Here is a 16,280-nt window from a genome sequence, read left to right as displayed (position 1 = left end):
AAATTCACTCATGAATAAATGTAGTTACTGTATATTTTATTGGATATAATAGTGCACATAATACTGGATTGTCTATTAGTACCTTATATAATCCATAAGAGTGGGTCTTTGTATGTCAAAATGACTCAGTGCTGCTATAGGCCCATTACTACAGTACCTTAAATGGGTCGTAAACCATGGAAGACATGATCTGTGTCCAACAACACACAGATGAAATGAGCACACCTGCAATATTCACACACAATTAAAAGACTAGTACATAAACATAGATATGACTCAGCACACACTTGTGTGTTTGTGTGTGTGTGTCAGAAAAAAAGACCCCCAGGTGTTGAGCACTGGATTTATGGTGTTATGGGCTGTTTTTATGACAACGCCCCTGGTTTTGTGTCTCTAAGGGGCTCCATCCTCACCGGTGGTCACGTCGCCATCCTGGGCCCATCAGGCCTTGTTTGCCCAGGTTTTGGGGTTGCTACGACGACTGCGACAGCGTTTCCTATTAGTTGACCTCTCAAAACGTCTGGGCCACCCAGACAACTCTCGGCACAGCTCAGCTGTAGACAGCAAGAGACAGACAGATTTCTTCAAGTGTATGATCATGTACCGGGACATCTAGGTGCTTGTTAAAACGTGTGGTCTGCCTCACCTTTCAGATACTCATCCTGTTGGCACACGGTCCTCATGCAGATCTCTTTGTTGATCACGTAGACACGAGGGAGACTGTGTCAGATACCGGATAAAGTGTTAGAGCTGTGTCTGTCCTCATGTAACTAAAACCTCACGCCGAGCTTTGCCAGCAGTTGAATGTGATCAAGCACATTCACACACACACACATACACAAAAAGCACATTCACACAAGCACTTTAAATAATTGCAATTTTTGGGTACTTGCAATCAAAATATTTCCATTTCTATAAACTCCAAGTCTGTAGATCATTTGTAAATCGTTATACAAAACAGGATGAGGTTTTTAGAGCAATAGCAATACATAAAGCAGACAATATGAAACATGCTGCATACACAGGGCCGTTGCTAGGAATTCTGGGGCCCCTGAAAGAATACTAAAGTGGGCCCCTGACTTTTCCACTTTTTTTCTTAGACTACGTATGTATTATCATTTTTTATTTAGCCTACTTTGTTTTGATGCTAGTGCAGCATTACTATGAGTATCAGTCAGGGTCTTATGCAGAATAATTCAGTCATACAAAGATTAGACTACTGGGGTTTTTTGTGGGCCCTACTGGGCGCTGGGCCCCTAGAATTATCATCACCTTTTTCCGGCCCTGTGCATACACAGTTATAAACAGTGATTAATGCATCTTTTTTGACATCATATTTATATACCTGAATGTAAATACAATGGGTGTAATACAGTATGCCGACAATGTTTTACTGTTCCGCTGCATTTACTTAAGAAAAATGATCTAAGAAATCACCTGTAGAAACACAGATTACCAATACACCTCTTGATGGGCCTGTGAACCGAGTACATCCTGGTGCAGGGATACATCTCCTCCCTACAGTCTGAAGAGACAGGAGAGTCGCACACGCCGCAGTGAAACAGCAACAAGATGAAGCACGTCACAACTTAAAGAATCACAAGTAATTTGTGCTTAAAAGGTCTTTGAAGTGCTGTCACACTCACTGGATGGCAAGGGGCTTGAAGTTGGTCCAGCAGTCTCTAGAAACACATGACAGAAATGACGATCAGACTGGGAGAACATCTGACTGGCGACCCCCGTCAGTGACCTACAACACAGACTGACAGATGTCACGCACAACACAACTGGCCGTGTTCTGAAGTGTGACTTAAAAGGAGAGGAGCATTACCAGACTCCTGGGCTCGGACCACAGCTGTGAGCACTGTGGAACAGAAACCACATGAGGGGAGTGTTTCGCAGCATAAAAACAAACACACAACGACTCAACCGTAATTAAACAAGATGATTTGTGTGTTCTGTTTGGCAGCGTTACCGTGGAAACTGCAGAGGAGCAGGACCACTGGAAGACTGCCCATTCCTTCAACTTGTAAGGGGTATGCTTTACGAGCTGGAGGAAACCAAAGAGGAAAAGAGTCAGGATGATTTCACAGAGTGGAACTGTTCAATATCCTCTCTGAAAATTTTTGTGCTGTTTATGTTTCCTTTAATCCCCCTGCATATAAATGCTCCCAACATTCCAGGTCTCCGTAATGTTTTCCCCACGGTTTTTGCTCCAGCTAAAAACACAGAGAGGCAGTGCTATGTTTTGGGTAACAGACAAGTTGTCATCGTTATAGAAGAGTGCCTGATGTCATTTTTACTGTGGTCTAATGTGTTTCGCAGTACATTCTGGTAATTATTGGACTGCATGCAAACAGCCACATGAAGTAGTAGTGGAGCCACTAAAGAAAAGTTTTACTTTCTGCTTCTGAAAAATGTTTTTCCTCTTTCCCCGAGTCCCCCTCTCTCTCTCTCTCTTTCTCTCTCCTTCCCTCTCTCCTCACCCGCCCTGCATCATTCCTCTTGTGATGTGTCAGTGTAACTTTGGAGTCCAAGATGTGAGTTCTCGCAAAAGAATGTGTTTTTTGTGCCCTATTCGAGCAGCACCCCTCCACCCCTCCCCGGTTACAGTCTTACATTCTTCTCCAGATTTCTTTTCATAGAAAATTTTGCAGCTTTCCAAGTCTACGATCACCACCTGCCAATCTGAGCGGGACACTTTTTTTTTTGTCTCAAGTCGTGTCTTTTCTGCAGCGATAATCCCACAGTCACACATTCGCAATCACTGAAAATGAAACCCTGGATTGTCCTGGTTTAGCCCGGTGCATGCCTCTGTTGATTTGTTTGTGAGAGTGACATGTTTTCCACTGCATGAACTTGCTGAACTCTGCATGCAACCGCACATCACCGACCAAAAAACTTAAACTCTGCAGTGTAATCACATAATCAGCCAAGCATTCACTCTCAGATTTCCTCATGTTTATATCTAATCTGCAGTAGATATGCTTCCATTAATATCTCTGGATGTGAGCTATCTTTCATCTGTGTGATGTGCCTGTGTGCATTTCCTACAGTATGTGTCAGAAATCAGGTGAAAAAGAAGCATAATTAACTCGTACTCACAACTTTTGCTGTCGTCCACAACTGCTTTAGTTTTATGAATCTTTTGTCTTCTCCTCTTTCCCCTCCTTCCCTCTTCTCCTCCTCCCTCCTCCTCCTCCCTCAGTCTTTCCTCCGATCATCATTTTTTAGCATTTCACTTTTTTTTTTTTTTACCCCAATCTGGTAAAAAATTTAGCATGCAGATGTAATCTGATGTCCCACACACCTTTTTATGGTCATGTTTGTTAATCATTTTATAAGACACTTAGGCAATTCCAGTGTCTTGTATTTATGTGTCTCTTGGTGTCTCATCACCAAACAAAACATTGTGTAGAGAGGCTGTCATCATCCACAAAAAAAGTAGGGCAGTTGTTTTTGTTCGTTAAAAGGCTACATTACATCATTATGGGCACACCAGTGGCAGAGGACTAATGTGTAATAGATGGTAATGTGTTTACATTAAAGTAATATTGAATTTCAGATCAGAGGCGTTCTGTTTTATTGTCTGAATGATTTACCATTGTTATGACAGTGTTTATATTTGTCCATTTTCAGTAAAAGAAATTAAGTGTGCAGCTGCAGGACACAAATTAACTGAGGCATCCAACTGCTCAACAGTGGGCCTCCAATTCGGCCTTTACACTCACTTTACACAACCAGCAGGTGGAGCAGTGCACACAGAGAATGAGGGACTGAATGAGTTTGATACACACTAACATGTATTTACTGTAAATACTGTATGTAACTGTTTTGCATCTATATATAAATTATATTACATTAGGTCCTTTTTCTGTATTTGGGTATGCATCCAACACATCTACATCCGGTGACATTGTTTTTTTAAATTTCCATTAAAATTAAATTTCCATTTAAATTTGAGTATGAATTTGATACCTGTCCCAAACAGATACTAACTCGAACAGAGTTAGTGTATTCAGAGACCAGTCAGTTGTATCAGTTAAGTGAATGGGCTATTATTTGCTCTCAGACTCGTCTGAGTTAGACACAGGTGACTAACTTTAGGCCAGGAAAATACCACTCCAGCCCAGCTCACTCTGCAGCAGTAATGACAGTCCAGTGCTATAAACATGTGCTCCAGCCCCCTAAGTTATGTATTACACATCCTTAGCATGTATGATTAAATTCTCCACAGTAGCCATAGCTTCTTTCATTTGTTGCGGCAATGATTAGTTCATCAATCACATAGTGAATCAATAGAAAAATTAGCAAAATTTCTTTGCAAATAAATTGTTTATTTATAAGAAAACACACTAAACATTTTTTAATTCATTATATTATATTATATATCAAATAGAGACTAACAGATACACATGGAGAGGAAGTGGTAAAACATTGGTCAAAAAGAATGAAGTGTATTTGAGGAACCTGTTGTCACATAGAGCATTTGTGTGATTAGCATCTTTACTAACTACACCACAAAGAAGGTGCAAACCACAAGAAACTTAAACTCTCCTTATCTCCTCTGCTCTCCTTTGTCATTTGATGGACACAGAAGTGTCTAGCTCCCCAAAAGACTAGAACTGGATGTGGCACAATTACTTGCAACAGAAGAACTTCATCGTATTCATCTGTATGAGTCACACAAACGTATACAGCTGAACATTTATCATCTGCTGTGCACAATTATTCACATCCCAGGTGGTGATCAAGGCCATAGCTCCTGACCCTTGGCTCTTTGTGTTGAAAAGATGCACTTCATTGGGATCGTTATAGCTGCATTGGGAGGGAAACTTGACTCTACATCGGCCTCCATGGATCTGACTAATATAAATATTACCACACATTCCCTTGAAGTCACAGACTCTTCAAGCTCTTGAACCGACTAGGCCACCATAGGCCTAGTCGGTTCAAGAGGGAGACACTCATCATCCCCTCTGACATATCGGGGTTACACTGCCTCGGAGCCAGTGTCTGTGGGGTGGCCCTAACAAGGTCGACTAGGCGAGGCTGATGACAGCTTGACAGATGGAGGCAGGGTAAGCAAAAGAGAAATGGAGAGGAGCCAAGATGGACGATCAATCCTGTGAACATATCAACCTGCCACTCCGGCCACGCAGCTCAGGCATGAGGGGAAAGTAGACACGAGAGGAGCAGAGATAAAGAGAGAAAGAAAAGCAGGAGGAGTTAAAGAGGCAGGTGTATGGGGAGACTGAAAGTAACGCAGAATGTTAAGGAAATCATGCCAGATAGTAAACACATGATAATCTCGCAACTTGTTTATTAGTTGGAAGGCACTGCATGAGGCATGCCAACTGTGCAGTGTATACTGTCTCTCTCCGTGACCTCCTTTTCACCCAAGCATGCCCCTCCCTCCCTCTACCTCGCTGCAATTCAGCCAGCTGATACATTTTTCATGTTCTGCTGTTTTCTATATGCATGAGAACAAACACACACCCAGAATCCGACTGAAATCTCAGTTGAAAATCGTTGGTGATTCTCGAATAATACAAGCCTCTTTCACGTTGACCTGTTTAAGCAGTTAACCGGCAACCTGGATGAATTTGAGGGTGTAGAGGAAATATTAGGCCATGTTGACCCTAAGTGGTTGGCGTCCTCCTGGAGATACATTTCAGATATTTGGCCATATTTGTTCCACTCAGGCCATTAATCTGTCTCTCATATCGGTGTCTGCTTTTGCAGTTATCGCTCACATGACATGTGATGTTTTTTTTTTATCAGCCAACTGTCTAAAGATCAGTTTCAATTAATGTTGTTTTCCATTTGGTGATCACTGTATCCTCTGTCTACCATAACATTGATTTTCCAGAGCACTAAAAACTGTCGTCTTAAGATTGTGACATTAGATATAAGATCATAAAACGCTAACAGACATGGGAACATTAAAAAGTTTGAAAATGTATGCCAAAGGCTTTATTAAAATCTGGTAGCATGAAATTTGAATCTTGCTGACATTATAAATCTAACTCAAAGCGTCTTGGGTTTCTTGATTAGAACAGGTGTCTGTGGTCCTCATGAGTGTTTTAGAGGCCTGTCCTAACTTGGAAATACTTTCTTGACTGAAAGTAAAAGACGCTGCAACACGCTGACATTGCACATGTTCAGACCATGTAAGGACAAGCAGTACTGTGTAGGTGTCCTTGATTCTCCTGTTTTCATCATCCCTGCTATCTGTCCTGATGGACCTCCAGTAGATTTGCACCTCGACCAGCATCTTTGTGTTGGCACTCTATTGTCTCTGTGGTCCGCGCCATGTGTTTCCATTTGTCAGCTTGTACGCCTCCATTAACTCCCCAACTGAATGTCACATGAGCCTTGTGCCTCTGTTTCCCAGAAAACATCTCAAATGGCTGTTTCTAAGGGAGATATCAAGTGTTTTAACACAACACAGTTAATGAAGGCTGGTGGCTCTTCGTGGTCCGTGGTGGCAGTGACCTGAGAAGAAACAGGTCCAGATAGTGAGAGTGCACAAAGTAGATGTGACTACAAAAGCAAAGATGAAAGGAAATGGCGAGTCCCAAGTGGCAAGACAGGTAAAAGGGAAAAGTTATCAGTGAGAGGTTCCAAGATGAAAAAAAAGAAAGAGAGGAGAGGAGAGGAGGGAGTAAACAGCGAGGTGGGTCACAGTGTTCCATCAGATTGTGCTGTTACAGGCCTGTGGGCGCCAAGGCAGCCTGGCTTTTGCATTTGGAGGGCTGTGGACTGCAGATAGTCAGTGAGAGGTGATGATGTGCATGGTGTGTAAATAGATGGACTTGGGGTCTATTTATAAATCCATCTGGAGTGGCCCTTAGCAGGGGTTAGCACAGGCGAGGCTGACTTATACAGTCGCACTGCACATTAGCAGCTCGCTACCAACAGGGATCCACTCCAAAATGAAACACAAATATTGTGCATGCTGCAAAGTAAATGTTTTATCGTGATAGAGGAACTGAGCCTGAATCCCATGTGTTGCAAAGTTAATTTTTGCAATTAAAGTGGTGTCAGGTTCTTTGAATTTTTACTGATAGCCTACACATTTGCTAACATAGCATGATTGAGAAGGGGGGAACTTAATACAAAGTCACCATCAGGAGTACTGGGAGCACCCTCCCAGGAATGCAGGTGATTTTTCATCCAGTAACCGTCCTCTGTGACAGATGTAGGACAAGTGTCCACGTGGACAGCGCAGAGGTCGACCTGCGATGTGTGCAGATATCACACGAGGTTTGTTCTACTGTCAACACGTCAGTCAATCACAAATACTAAGTAGTCTACAGTGCAATATAAAATGCAGGTCCTTTAGCTTCAGAATCATGCAGGCAGGAAATGGGGATGAGTGTCACGTGTGGTCCACTGCAGGTAGTAGGCTATGCCCGGGGTTTTCATCAGGCAGAGTTGGACGACGATCACGCTGGTATCACTATCAGCTTGTATTGTTCAGTCCAATTTTAGATGTGCTTCTTCTGTTCTGCAGCACCTGTTGCTTCACCACGTCAAAGATGTCCCTTCTTTCCATAGGTGAACTTCTCTATAAAGCCTTAAAAGGATCATTCATACATAATTATTTGTGTATTAATTTGTAAAACCAGTAATTAAGGCTAAAAATGGTTTTCTGGTTTTGAGGTAAGACGTCCTGTTGATACATCCTCAGTTTTTCACAAATATTTCTTGGCAGCTCACTGTTCTTCCAGGAAAGGGGCCAAACGTTTGTTGGTGTTCTTCCATATTAATTAAAATGTTGACTAAACACAGTCATCAAGCCATGTTAGATGGGAACACGATGTACAACATCCATCTCACTGTGTGAGACCGCAGCGTGGCTTTTTATTTGCTGCTTTTTTTGTTATGATGTGTTCCATTCATTAGGTCACAAGGTTTTCAAGGTTTTATATTTATTATTAAATACATTTATTAGTTTAGGGCTATGAAGATGCATCAGATAAACTGATGCTGTTGTTTTTTGTTTGTTTGTTAGTTGTTGGCTTTTATGCCTTTACTGCAATTTAAAGGACAGCCGTAGAGAGGGCAGGCTAAACGACGCCCCAGATATACTGATGTCTTAGTGAAGAAATATCAGGTGGCTTGTGGTTTGTGTCAGATCGGGTACGTATGTGGGTTTGCAGTGACAGCACAGAGTGGAGAAGTAACACAGTGTATAATGCAGGATCATAATTAAAATATCCAACAAGCTTTTCATCGGTGCCATTAAGAAATCCTGTAAATCATAAGACTGTAATAGAAGTAAAATTTGTAGTCTTGCACTACATATTAATAAAAATTAAAACCAATTGGCTTGATTTCATTTTTGGGAAGTGAGGACATTTTGGCCGGTCCTCACTTTTTCCAAGGGCTGTTTGAGGGTTAAGACTTTAGGTTATAATTAGGTTTAAGTTAGGTTAAGAGTAATGGTTAAGGTTAGGCATTTGTTTTGGATGGTTAAGGTTAGGGTAAGGGGCTAGGGAATACATTATGTCAATGAGTGTCCTCACAAAGATAGCATCACAAGGATGTGTGTGTGTGTGTGTGGGGGGGGGGGGGGGGGAGTAAATGTCACAAGAGACTTTTGTAAACACAAGAGTCCAGACTTTATTTAAACAACAATTTCAAAACAGATTTTATAGCCATTATGATACATCTCTAGGTCTCAGGCAACAAAGCTTACTCGTATTATCTATAGTCTTGTCTCATTGAGACACACATACTGTATATACAGATACACACATACTGGAATATATATGCAACAGTGGAAGTGGTAACTTCAGTGAGGACATTTATAAAAATATGAAATATACAGCACCTTATAGTGTATAGTACATTTGCATGGGAGTAAAATCTAGTATATTTACATACAATGTATTGCAGCAATCTTCATTTATTCATTAACAATCTGTCTTGAAACAATTTCAAAAAGATGAAGTTTATCTCTCCCCTCTTCCCTCTCTCACCAGCTCTTCCTCCACTCCTCCTCCCTCTCTCAGTTTTCTGGCTTCCCTCTCTGCCTCCTCTGCTTTCCTCTTCTGCTCTCTCTCCGTCTCCATCAGCCACGGTCCTCCCAGGTAGCTCAGGATCTCCTCCGGGCTTCCTCGCTGTTTGGGGTCAGGGTGGAGCAGCTCCTTCAAAAGAGTCATCACAAGAGGGCTGAGGCCATGAAACTGTGAAGGAGGAGGGTTGTCCCTTTGGTTTTCCTCCATGATTGTGTAAATGTCCTCCTCGCTGATCTTCTCCTCCTTTTCCATCTCACGGTTAAACCACTCCTTGAATCTACAGTAACCACGGTCATCATGGGTGCTCTCCTCCCAGGGGAAGCATCCAGTCAGAAGGCAGTAGACGAGTACGCCAAGGGCCCAGCTGTCAATGCTGGGCTCCACTGTTATCCAGATGTCCTCCATCTCATCTTCAGTCCCCTCACTCAGCCTCCTCTTCATCTCCTTCTCTGCCTCCTTGGCCGGCTCCACTTCAGGAGTACAGAAGGGAGAATCGTACCAGACGGCTCGGACGGTGGAGCCGATGGCCCGGGCGAGGCCGAAGTCGCCCAGTTTGACCCAGCGACAGGAACTGTCACACAGGAAGATATTCTCAGGTTTGATGTCACGGTGGACGAAGCCCAGGGAGTGGAGGTGTGTAACAGCACCACTCAGCTGGGCCATCACCCTCTGGATCCGCTCTTCATCCACTCCAACCTACAGCAGAGAGATAGCCCAGATCAGAAAAGATACTCCCTTTAACTTTGCACAGCTTTCAGTTCAGACCAACAAAAAAAAGGCAATGAGATGGAGTGCCCTGCATTGTTGGCGCAAGGGCAAACAAACTCTGCGTCATCAAAGTGGTTCATGATGCTCTTGGAAATCCCTGCTTTGCTTCATGTACTCCCTCTTCATTCAATGAGAGCAGGGTGCCCTTACTCTTATCAGCACTCTCTTATGTTACTGGCAGTGGCACTGACACAGAAGGGGGTGAACTGGAAGGCGTTATCAAGCACATCCCAAGTTTTTGCTGACAGAAATAAAAGCTCAAAAGGAGTGGGTCAGCAGTTACATTTTCCATAACTGCAGACACTCAGTGAGCCTTGTGCAGAGTTGCATTTGATTTAAATTGGTCTGTCAAGCTCAAACATTGTTTTCTTAAAGGGATATTTCAACATTTTGGCAAATTCGCCTATTGCCATAATCCCTATAGTCTTAGGAGTAGGTTCATTACCCTGTCGGTGCAAGCTATTTTCAGATCAGCGGGGCAGAGCACGCAGTATTTTCACCTATACGTTATTATTTCATAGCGTGGCGAATCTGCAGGTCACAACTTGTCCACGAACGTGTTTTGGAGTTGTTGGATTGTGTATTTAGTTTGATGAGGGAAACATGGAAATACCGTGCGCCTCCCATTGCTTTAGCTGAGCAGCTGGCGTCTCTGCTCCGCCAATCTAAAAACAGCTTGCACCGACAATTAAAGGTAAATGTACAATATGTATCGATAAATGTACCAGTAGAAAGATTGTGGTTTTGGTTAAAGGTCCAATGTGGCAAGGTTTATTGGCAAAATCTAAATGTATTACCCATGAATATATTTGTATATAATTGCTATAAAATAAAATGTGTTTGATTTTCGTAGCCTTATGATAATTATTTTATATTGTCTTGCTTTAGAGAGCGTAGGAAACAGCAGGCATATCGTAAAATGGTTTAGATCTTCACCTCATCGCTAAATACTCAAGACGTCCCAGTCGTGGTAAACAAGTTTTTTTTACCTTGGAGGCCACCGTCACTTTGCTGACGGGAGGGGTGAGCACGAGCGAGTGAGCGCTGCAAACTAGAGTCTGAATGCTAGATATCACAGTTTTCCCCCCATTTGACACACTGGACCTTTAAATGATGACAGAGTGAGTGGTTCTTTCTCAGACATAAAATCACTAATGAAATGGATTCTCATTACATATTTTGCAGAAGTGTTTATTACCAATATTCATATCAGCTTGCAAGAAACTATCTAACAACATTTTTGCATCATCTTGATAGAAGCAATCATGTGGATGGTGGTAATGTTTTTCATATACACTTCTGCAGATGTTCATTAGTAGGATATAAATGTTATTTCTGTGAGACAGAGCTGTAATGCAATGTAAAAATTTAACAGTCATGCAAGCAGAAGAAGAGAGCACCAACACTTCACACTTCATGCTGTAAAATCAGCCAAACTGACCTCTGACACTATTACACTGTAGAGGTCACCGTACAGTCCGGCTTGCTGGGCAAACACATAGTAGGTTGGTGTGGAAAAGAAGATGCCAAGAGCCCGAGTGAGAGAAGGATGAGTGCAGTAGGAAAGAGAGAGATTGTATTCACGCAGGAAAGAGGAGAGGGAGGTGGACTGACGAGGGAAGAACTTCAGAGCCATAGGAGTTCCTGGGAGGAATGAAGCAAGATGAAACGTGGTGAATGTAATAATATAAAGAAAACTGCCACCAGTGATAGAATGTGAGTGTTGTCCATCATTGACACTGTGAACAGATTTAACTTCCCCTTTGGGGCTATTTCGTTTCACGGCTGCACCCCACTTGCAGCAACTCTATCCCAAAGAATCTACTGAAGCACTTCATTACAGCAACAGAGGCGCAAAAGGTTAAGTGAAGACTATCAAAAGACAGATCTGTCCTCACCTTCCTGCAGCGATGGCCACACATAACATGGCTAGTTTCTTCATCAGAAAGAAACATGAGCCTGGGATATATGTGCTGCTGCGGAGTTATGTAATTGCTTCTGCTTTACATTAGGTGGTGGGAGGTCGAAAGTGTAATCAGGACTCATAATCAAATATACAGACATTAAGAAGTTTGAGATGACATCTCACACACCCTTACACTGTTTGAATTAAGATATAAAAGGCTGGCACGACCTTTGACCTTGAGTCACACACTCACCTCGCTTTTTGTGAACGGCCAGCATGACCTTTCCGTAGGATCCCTCTCCCAAGAGCTTGACCATCTTGAAGTGTTGGGATACTTTCAGAGTGGGCATGGACTGCGCCGACAGGAAACATAACTCATCAAGTTCCTGAGTTGCTGTCGCCTAAAGAGCACAAGAACGCACAAGAGTCCACGTTCAGTGTCCACATATGATGATTGGTTCGGTGGCGTCAAGAGGAAGGAGATCTACTGCTCAAGCAGCGTGTTGATGCTGATGATAAATAGCTTCGCAGGCTGAATCCGAATCTAAGGCTCCACATACAGTACTGATGTGTCACCTGAACCTGTGACACACACGGCCCATTGCACAATGAGGATCTCGCAACTTTAAATCTCATATGTCTCATTAGTTGCAATAATATTTTTTCCGGTTCATTCACTTCTTTGCTCACACACCCCAACTCGGGGGCCGAAAGGAGCTTGTTCCATCTGAGCAGGAGTCAGTGGAACATACTGCGTCGTGTTACTGCTTTCTGCTGATCTGCCTTGATCTCCATTGTCCCATCGACAGGACTAACTCCAGATGTCAAGGTGATGTCTTATTGGCATGATCAGACCACTTGGCGCTGTCATTCAGTTTCCACTGTCATTCTCTCTTTTGTGAAGTCACATACGGTGGCTTCCTTTGAAGTAGATCCCCCCTCGCCACATACCCAAGCAAATTAGGAAGGTTGTGAACCATTACGACATACAGCTTAACACAAAAGATGATGTGATTTCAGGAGGATAACCTATTTTTAATTTTGACTTTACGTTGTGTAACTCAGCTTGGTGGGAAACTGTTTTTAATTTTGATAAGATAACTTGTGTTACCGTCTTATAAACACCTGTAACTCCACTTGTGGCTATTGCACTGATATCAATCAAATTTTCTGGTTTGACATTTTCCTATCTCTAATAAATCTCTTTTGGTGATAACATATCAAATGGTGCCAGATGACACTCAAGATTTATTCATGAGTATAATCTCAGCAATGTCATTCCAGAAGTTCAGAAAATGGATGGATCTCAGTTATGCGTTGCTGCTTGACAAATAATGGATGTGATGTGCAGCCAAAAATAAGACTGCAGGTTTCGGCCAGCGACCAAGACAGCTGTAGTTGATGTTGAGTTGATCAGTTTTGTAAACACTGATGTTATTCTATAGCTGTACCAATAGGCTCCAGTTCATGTGGCCATAAGGTCATCTTTTCAGTTTACCAAAGGCAAAAAGACATGAATTTCTACAGGAAATACCTAACAATTGTGTGTCCACATTGATAAAATGTTATATGAATGTTATAGATACAGAATTATAATATCTGTGTACATTTATTGGCGCCTTTTCACAGTTTTGAGCTCAAGCAAAAGTGTGAAAGTTCTGAATTCAAACCTCAGTTGGGTTTCTTTCACAACGTTGTTAACAGGGCTTATGTGTATCTCATTATTACATTCTTGCGGTGCTCTACATTCCACTCATGCTAAATGAAATGAATATAATTTATTACATTTGAGGTTTTATCCCAGTCACACTTAAGGTTTGATTTAATGGCTGCAACACATAAATGACCACACACATGCATCCAAAACACTCGTTGCATCGGAAGCATCCTAACATTTTCAGTGTCCTTCAAAGCTGAGGTGATTATTAATTAAACCCTTACTAGTTAATGGCCTTTGGCATAGAGCAGAAAGTGATCTGAGATTTTAATAAGGGCTCTGTTGGAGTTAACATCATTAGCAGATTTGAAGTCCCGTACAGTTGCTCAACGTTACAAGCTGAAAATCCTTTCATCAACCAAGCCTTTGCAGCCTCAGAGAAATTTTACAATAAAAAAGCTACTGGTGCATTAGTGCCGTGCCTGCATGTCATCTCATCATATAGTCACATTTGTAACATGGTATATTATATATAACTCCCAACCATTTGCACAGATAGAAAATCATTGCTGCAATTGTTGCTATTGTTTTTGTTTCATTGTGCAGCAGATTGTAAAAACGTTCTGTGCATGAGTTAACATAAGACTGTAATTTTAGTGTGCGTGTAAAGCTTCGCTGCTGCGTTGATCCTCCGCAGGAATAAAGTGCAATACTTACTGTCATTTTCTGTTCAGTTGGTTGATCGCTGGCCACTTTGTCTTTGTCTTTGCCTCTTTTCAGCGTCTAAAGAAAAACTGCAACAACTTGCAAGCTGCTGTCAGTGCAACTAGCTACTGTTTTGTGCTGGAGATCTACAGTGTGTCCTTGCCTAGGCCGATAATTAAGTTGGAATTGAGGTTGATAACTTTGCCTTTGCTCCGAGGGTCCGTGCAGTAGCACAGCAGCTTTATAGAGGAGGGTCATAAATGTTTACTGGAGACCTGGATATTGACTGTGTGCCTCTCCCCAGGAGACACACACACTAAACTCTCTCTCTCTCTCTCTCTCTCTCTCTCTCTCTCTCTCTCTCTCTTTTCCTATTCTTGTGCCAACCCTCTCTCCCAGCCTCTTGCCTGTTATGCTGGCAAATACGCATGAACCAGCTACAAGGTATTTCAATCCCCTGACCCCCCACCCCCGTGTGCTCCTGCACCCCTCCCTCTCCTCCCTCCACTACACAGCAGTCTTACTATCCCACCATTTCCAATATGTCAATCAGCTTGACCACATTAACCCGTCGTACTCCTGCCTTCCCTTTCCTCAGCTGCCACTCACTTTGTGCCCAAACACCCCCCCACACACGCTCTACCCCTCTCCTCCTCTTTCTCTTTCCATGTCTCTCTCTCTTTCTCACCCTCTCACTCAGTCTGAGTCAGTGAATTCCCCCTACAGTGTAGGATTCCTCGTTTAATCAACAGGTATGCAGGAATGATTGGAATAGGCCAACAAGCTGCACCCATGATCCCTGAGTCTTGTTGGGATTATGGGGTGCAGTTAAGTGTGTTACATCAGGACCTTTTTATTGTCCAGTATCATTGTCCTTTCTTCCAGTCATGTCTTGCATTCTTGTCTACCTCTGCAGGAGGCAAACAATAATTTAATTTGAAATATAGCTATTAAATTCAAACTCCCTGTGACATCATCCAGTCTCTTGAATAGATGAAGAACTTGATGAAGATTTTTATTTGTTGCTTTTCATCACATTTTCCCCCCATGTCTCATTCTTCCACTCTAAAAATCCCCCCTTATTTCCTTCCAAATGCATATTACTGCCTATCATCACACACTGACATGGCTAACAGCTGAACGCTTGCCCTACAAAACAGCTTCATTCTGAACTTGTGCGCTCTTCATGCCAGCTCTGTTTCCTTCTTGCTGCCAGCTGCAGACCGGGCCGCCTCTCCAGCTCCTATGGCTTTAACACTCTCCTCCTCTTTCTGTCCACTCAGATAGAATTCCCATGCTACTATACTACAGAACTATTATTGCCACTGGCTTCATGTCTGTGCGTTATGTAACACAAACATAGGCTGCTATCACAACGGCTGGTCACCTCTCAGATTACTACTGCTGTCATGCTGAGGCTGTCAATAACCAATATGTATTTCCATGTTTGTGCTTGCACCATAGGGTCCTTTGGCCCCTGCTGTGACAACCAGCTTTGCCACTCCACCGGCAAAGGACGACTCTCATCGCTTTGCACGAGTTGATGCCAAGAAAGAATCACTTTCATTCACAAATACTGTACAAGTGTGTACCACAGACAGACTTGTACAAAATGTAGACACTATGCATGTAAATTCTGATAGTACTTGCACATTTGCAGTACCAACACAGTCAGGACATCTTTGCTGACAGTTACTGGAAAGTTACATAACATGCATTTGCTATTGGGTTACTTTGGGCTTTTCACAACAAAAAAGGAAATAGTCTCTTCGTAGGCTATACAAGAGATGGTTTTCTCTTCCAGCTCTGTTAATTGCATATTATAAATAAACATTATCTTAACTGAGAGATTAGTAAAAACATTTTCTCTTTCTCTTGATAACTGTAAGAAACATGGCATAATATTTGTTAAGGAGAGATTTGTTTGCTAATGCTAAAGTTGCGCAAGTCACATTAGTTTCAGTGCAGTGAGGATGGTGCAATGAAAGAAAAGCCTCAGATTTCAAGAGGACGAGATTTTGACACAAACAGTTTAGAAATGATGAAAAAAACCCTCAAGTGAGTCCAAGATAATTTACATCATAGGAACTGGTACATTTTCTGGTACAAATTACAACATCTGGGTAAATAGTGTCAGATGCAGTGCAAAAAAAAGACAAAACTAGATACAACCCACAATATCTATTGCTCAGTGATGACATCATGACAAGCATCA

At 42.3% G+C, this 16,280-nt stretch overlaps 2 protein-coding genes across 4 annotated transcripts; both read right to left on the bottom strand.

Annotated features, from left to right (window-relative positions):
* Positions 1–17: 17 nt before the first annotated feature.
* On the bottom strand, positions 18–3,339 carry mfap5 (microfibril associated protein 5). Of its 3 annotated transcripts, none has more exons than XM_085801495.1 (7): positions 3,106–3,339; positions 1,976–2,050; positions 1,832–1,864; positions 1,647–1,682; positions 1,438–1,525; positions 647–720; positions 18–554 (listed from the first exon to the last, which is right to left on the bottom strand). In XM_085801495.1, exons 2-7 carry the CDS (start codon positions 2,016–2,018, stop codon positions 442–444), a joined length of 387 nt encoding a protein of 128 aa, XP_085657621.1. In that variant the 5' UTR covers positions 2,019–2,050; positions 3,106–3,339; the 3' UTR covers positions 18–441. The 3 variants fall into 3 exon arrangements, with proteins under 3 accessions (XP_085657621.1, XP_085657622.1, XP_085657623.1); XM_085801496.1 differs by having other exon boundaries at positions 3,096–3,206; XM_085801497.1 differs by lacking the exon at positions 1,647–1,682 and having other exon boundaries at positions 1,438–1,518; positions 1,789–1,864; positions 3,106–3,325.
* Positions 3,340–8,606: 5,267 nt separating this feature from the next.
* Positions 8,607–14,489, bottom strand: sbk3 (SH3 domain binding kinase family, member 3). Its single transcript, XM_085801493.1, has 4 exons — positions 14,078–14,489; positions 11,957–12,104; positions 11,239–11,441; positions 8,607–9,725 (listed from the first exon to the last, which is right to left on the bottom strand). Exons 1-4 carry the CDS (start codon positions 14,081–14,083, stop codon positions 8,964–8,966), a joined length of 1,119 nt encoding a protein of 372 aa, XP_085657619.1. The 5' UTR covers positions 14,084–14,489; the 3' UTR covers positions 8,607–8,963.
* Positions 14,490–16,280: the final 1,791 nt, after the last annotated feature.

Source organism: Trachurus japonicus, chromosome 16 (genome assembly GCF_045865225.1).
Source record: "Trachurus japonicus isolate A0001 chromosome 16, Traja_1.0".
Classification (NCBI taxonomy): Eukaryota; Metazoa; Chordata; class Actinopteri; order Carangiformes; family Carangidae; genus Trachurus; species Trachurus japonicus.
The sequence above is the reverse complement of the archived record's forward strand: the minus strand, read 5'-3'. Positions and strand labels throughout refer to the sequence as shown.

What these genes read in the sequence shown, in the direction of transcription:
- sbk3 (XM_085801493.1), bottom strand. An exon ending in GGCCGTTCACAAAAAGCGAG is followed by an intron (nt 11,442 to 11,956) that starts GTGAGTGTGTGA and finishes CATTCCTCCCAG; the next exon opens with GAACTCCTATGGCTCTGAAG. An exon ending in ACAGTGTAATAGTGTCAGAG is followed by an intron (nt 9,726 to 11,238) that starts GTCAGTTTGGCT and finishes TCTCTGCTGTAG; the next exon opens with GTTGGAGTGGATGAAGAGCG.
- mfap5 (XM_085801495.1), bottom strand. Translation starts at nt 2,018, where the DNA reads ATGGGCAGTCTTCCAGTGGTCCTGCTCCTCTGCAGTTTCCACG. An exon ending in GGTCCGAGCCCAGGAGTCTG is followed by an intron (nt 1,683 to 1,831) that starts GTAATGCTCCTC and finishes ATGTGTTTCTAG; the next exon opens with AGACTGCTGGACCAACTTCA. An exon ending in GGTAATCTGTGTTTCTACAG is followed by an intron (nt 721 to 1,437) that starts GTGATTTCTTAG and finishes TATCTGACACAG; the next exon opens with TCTCCCTCGTGTCTACGTGA.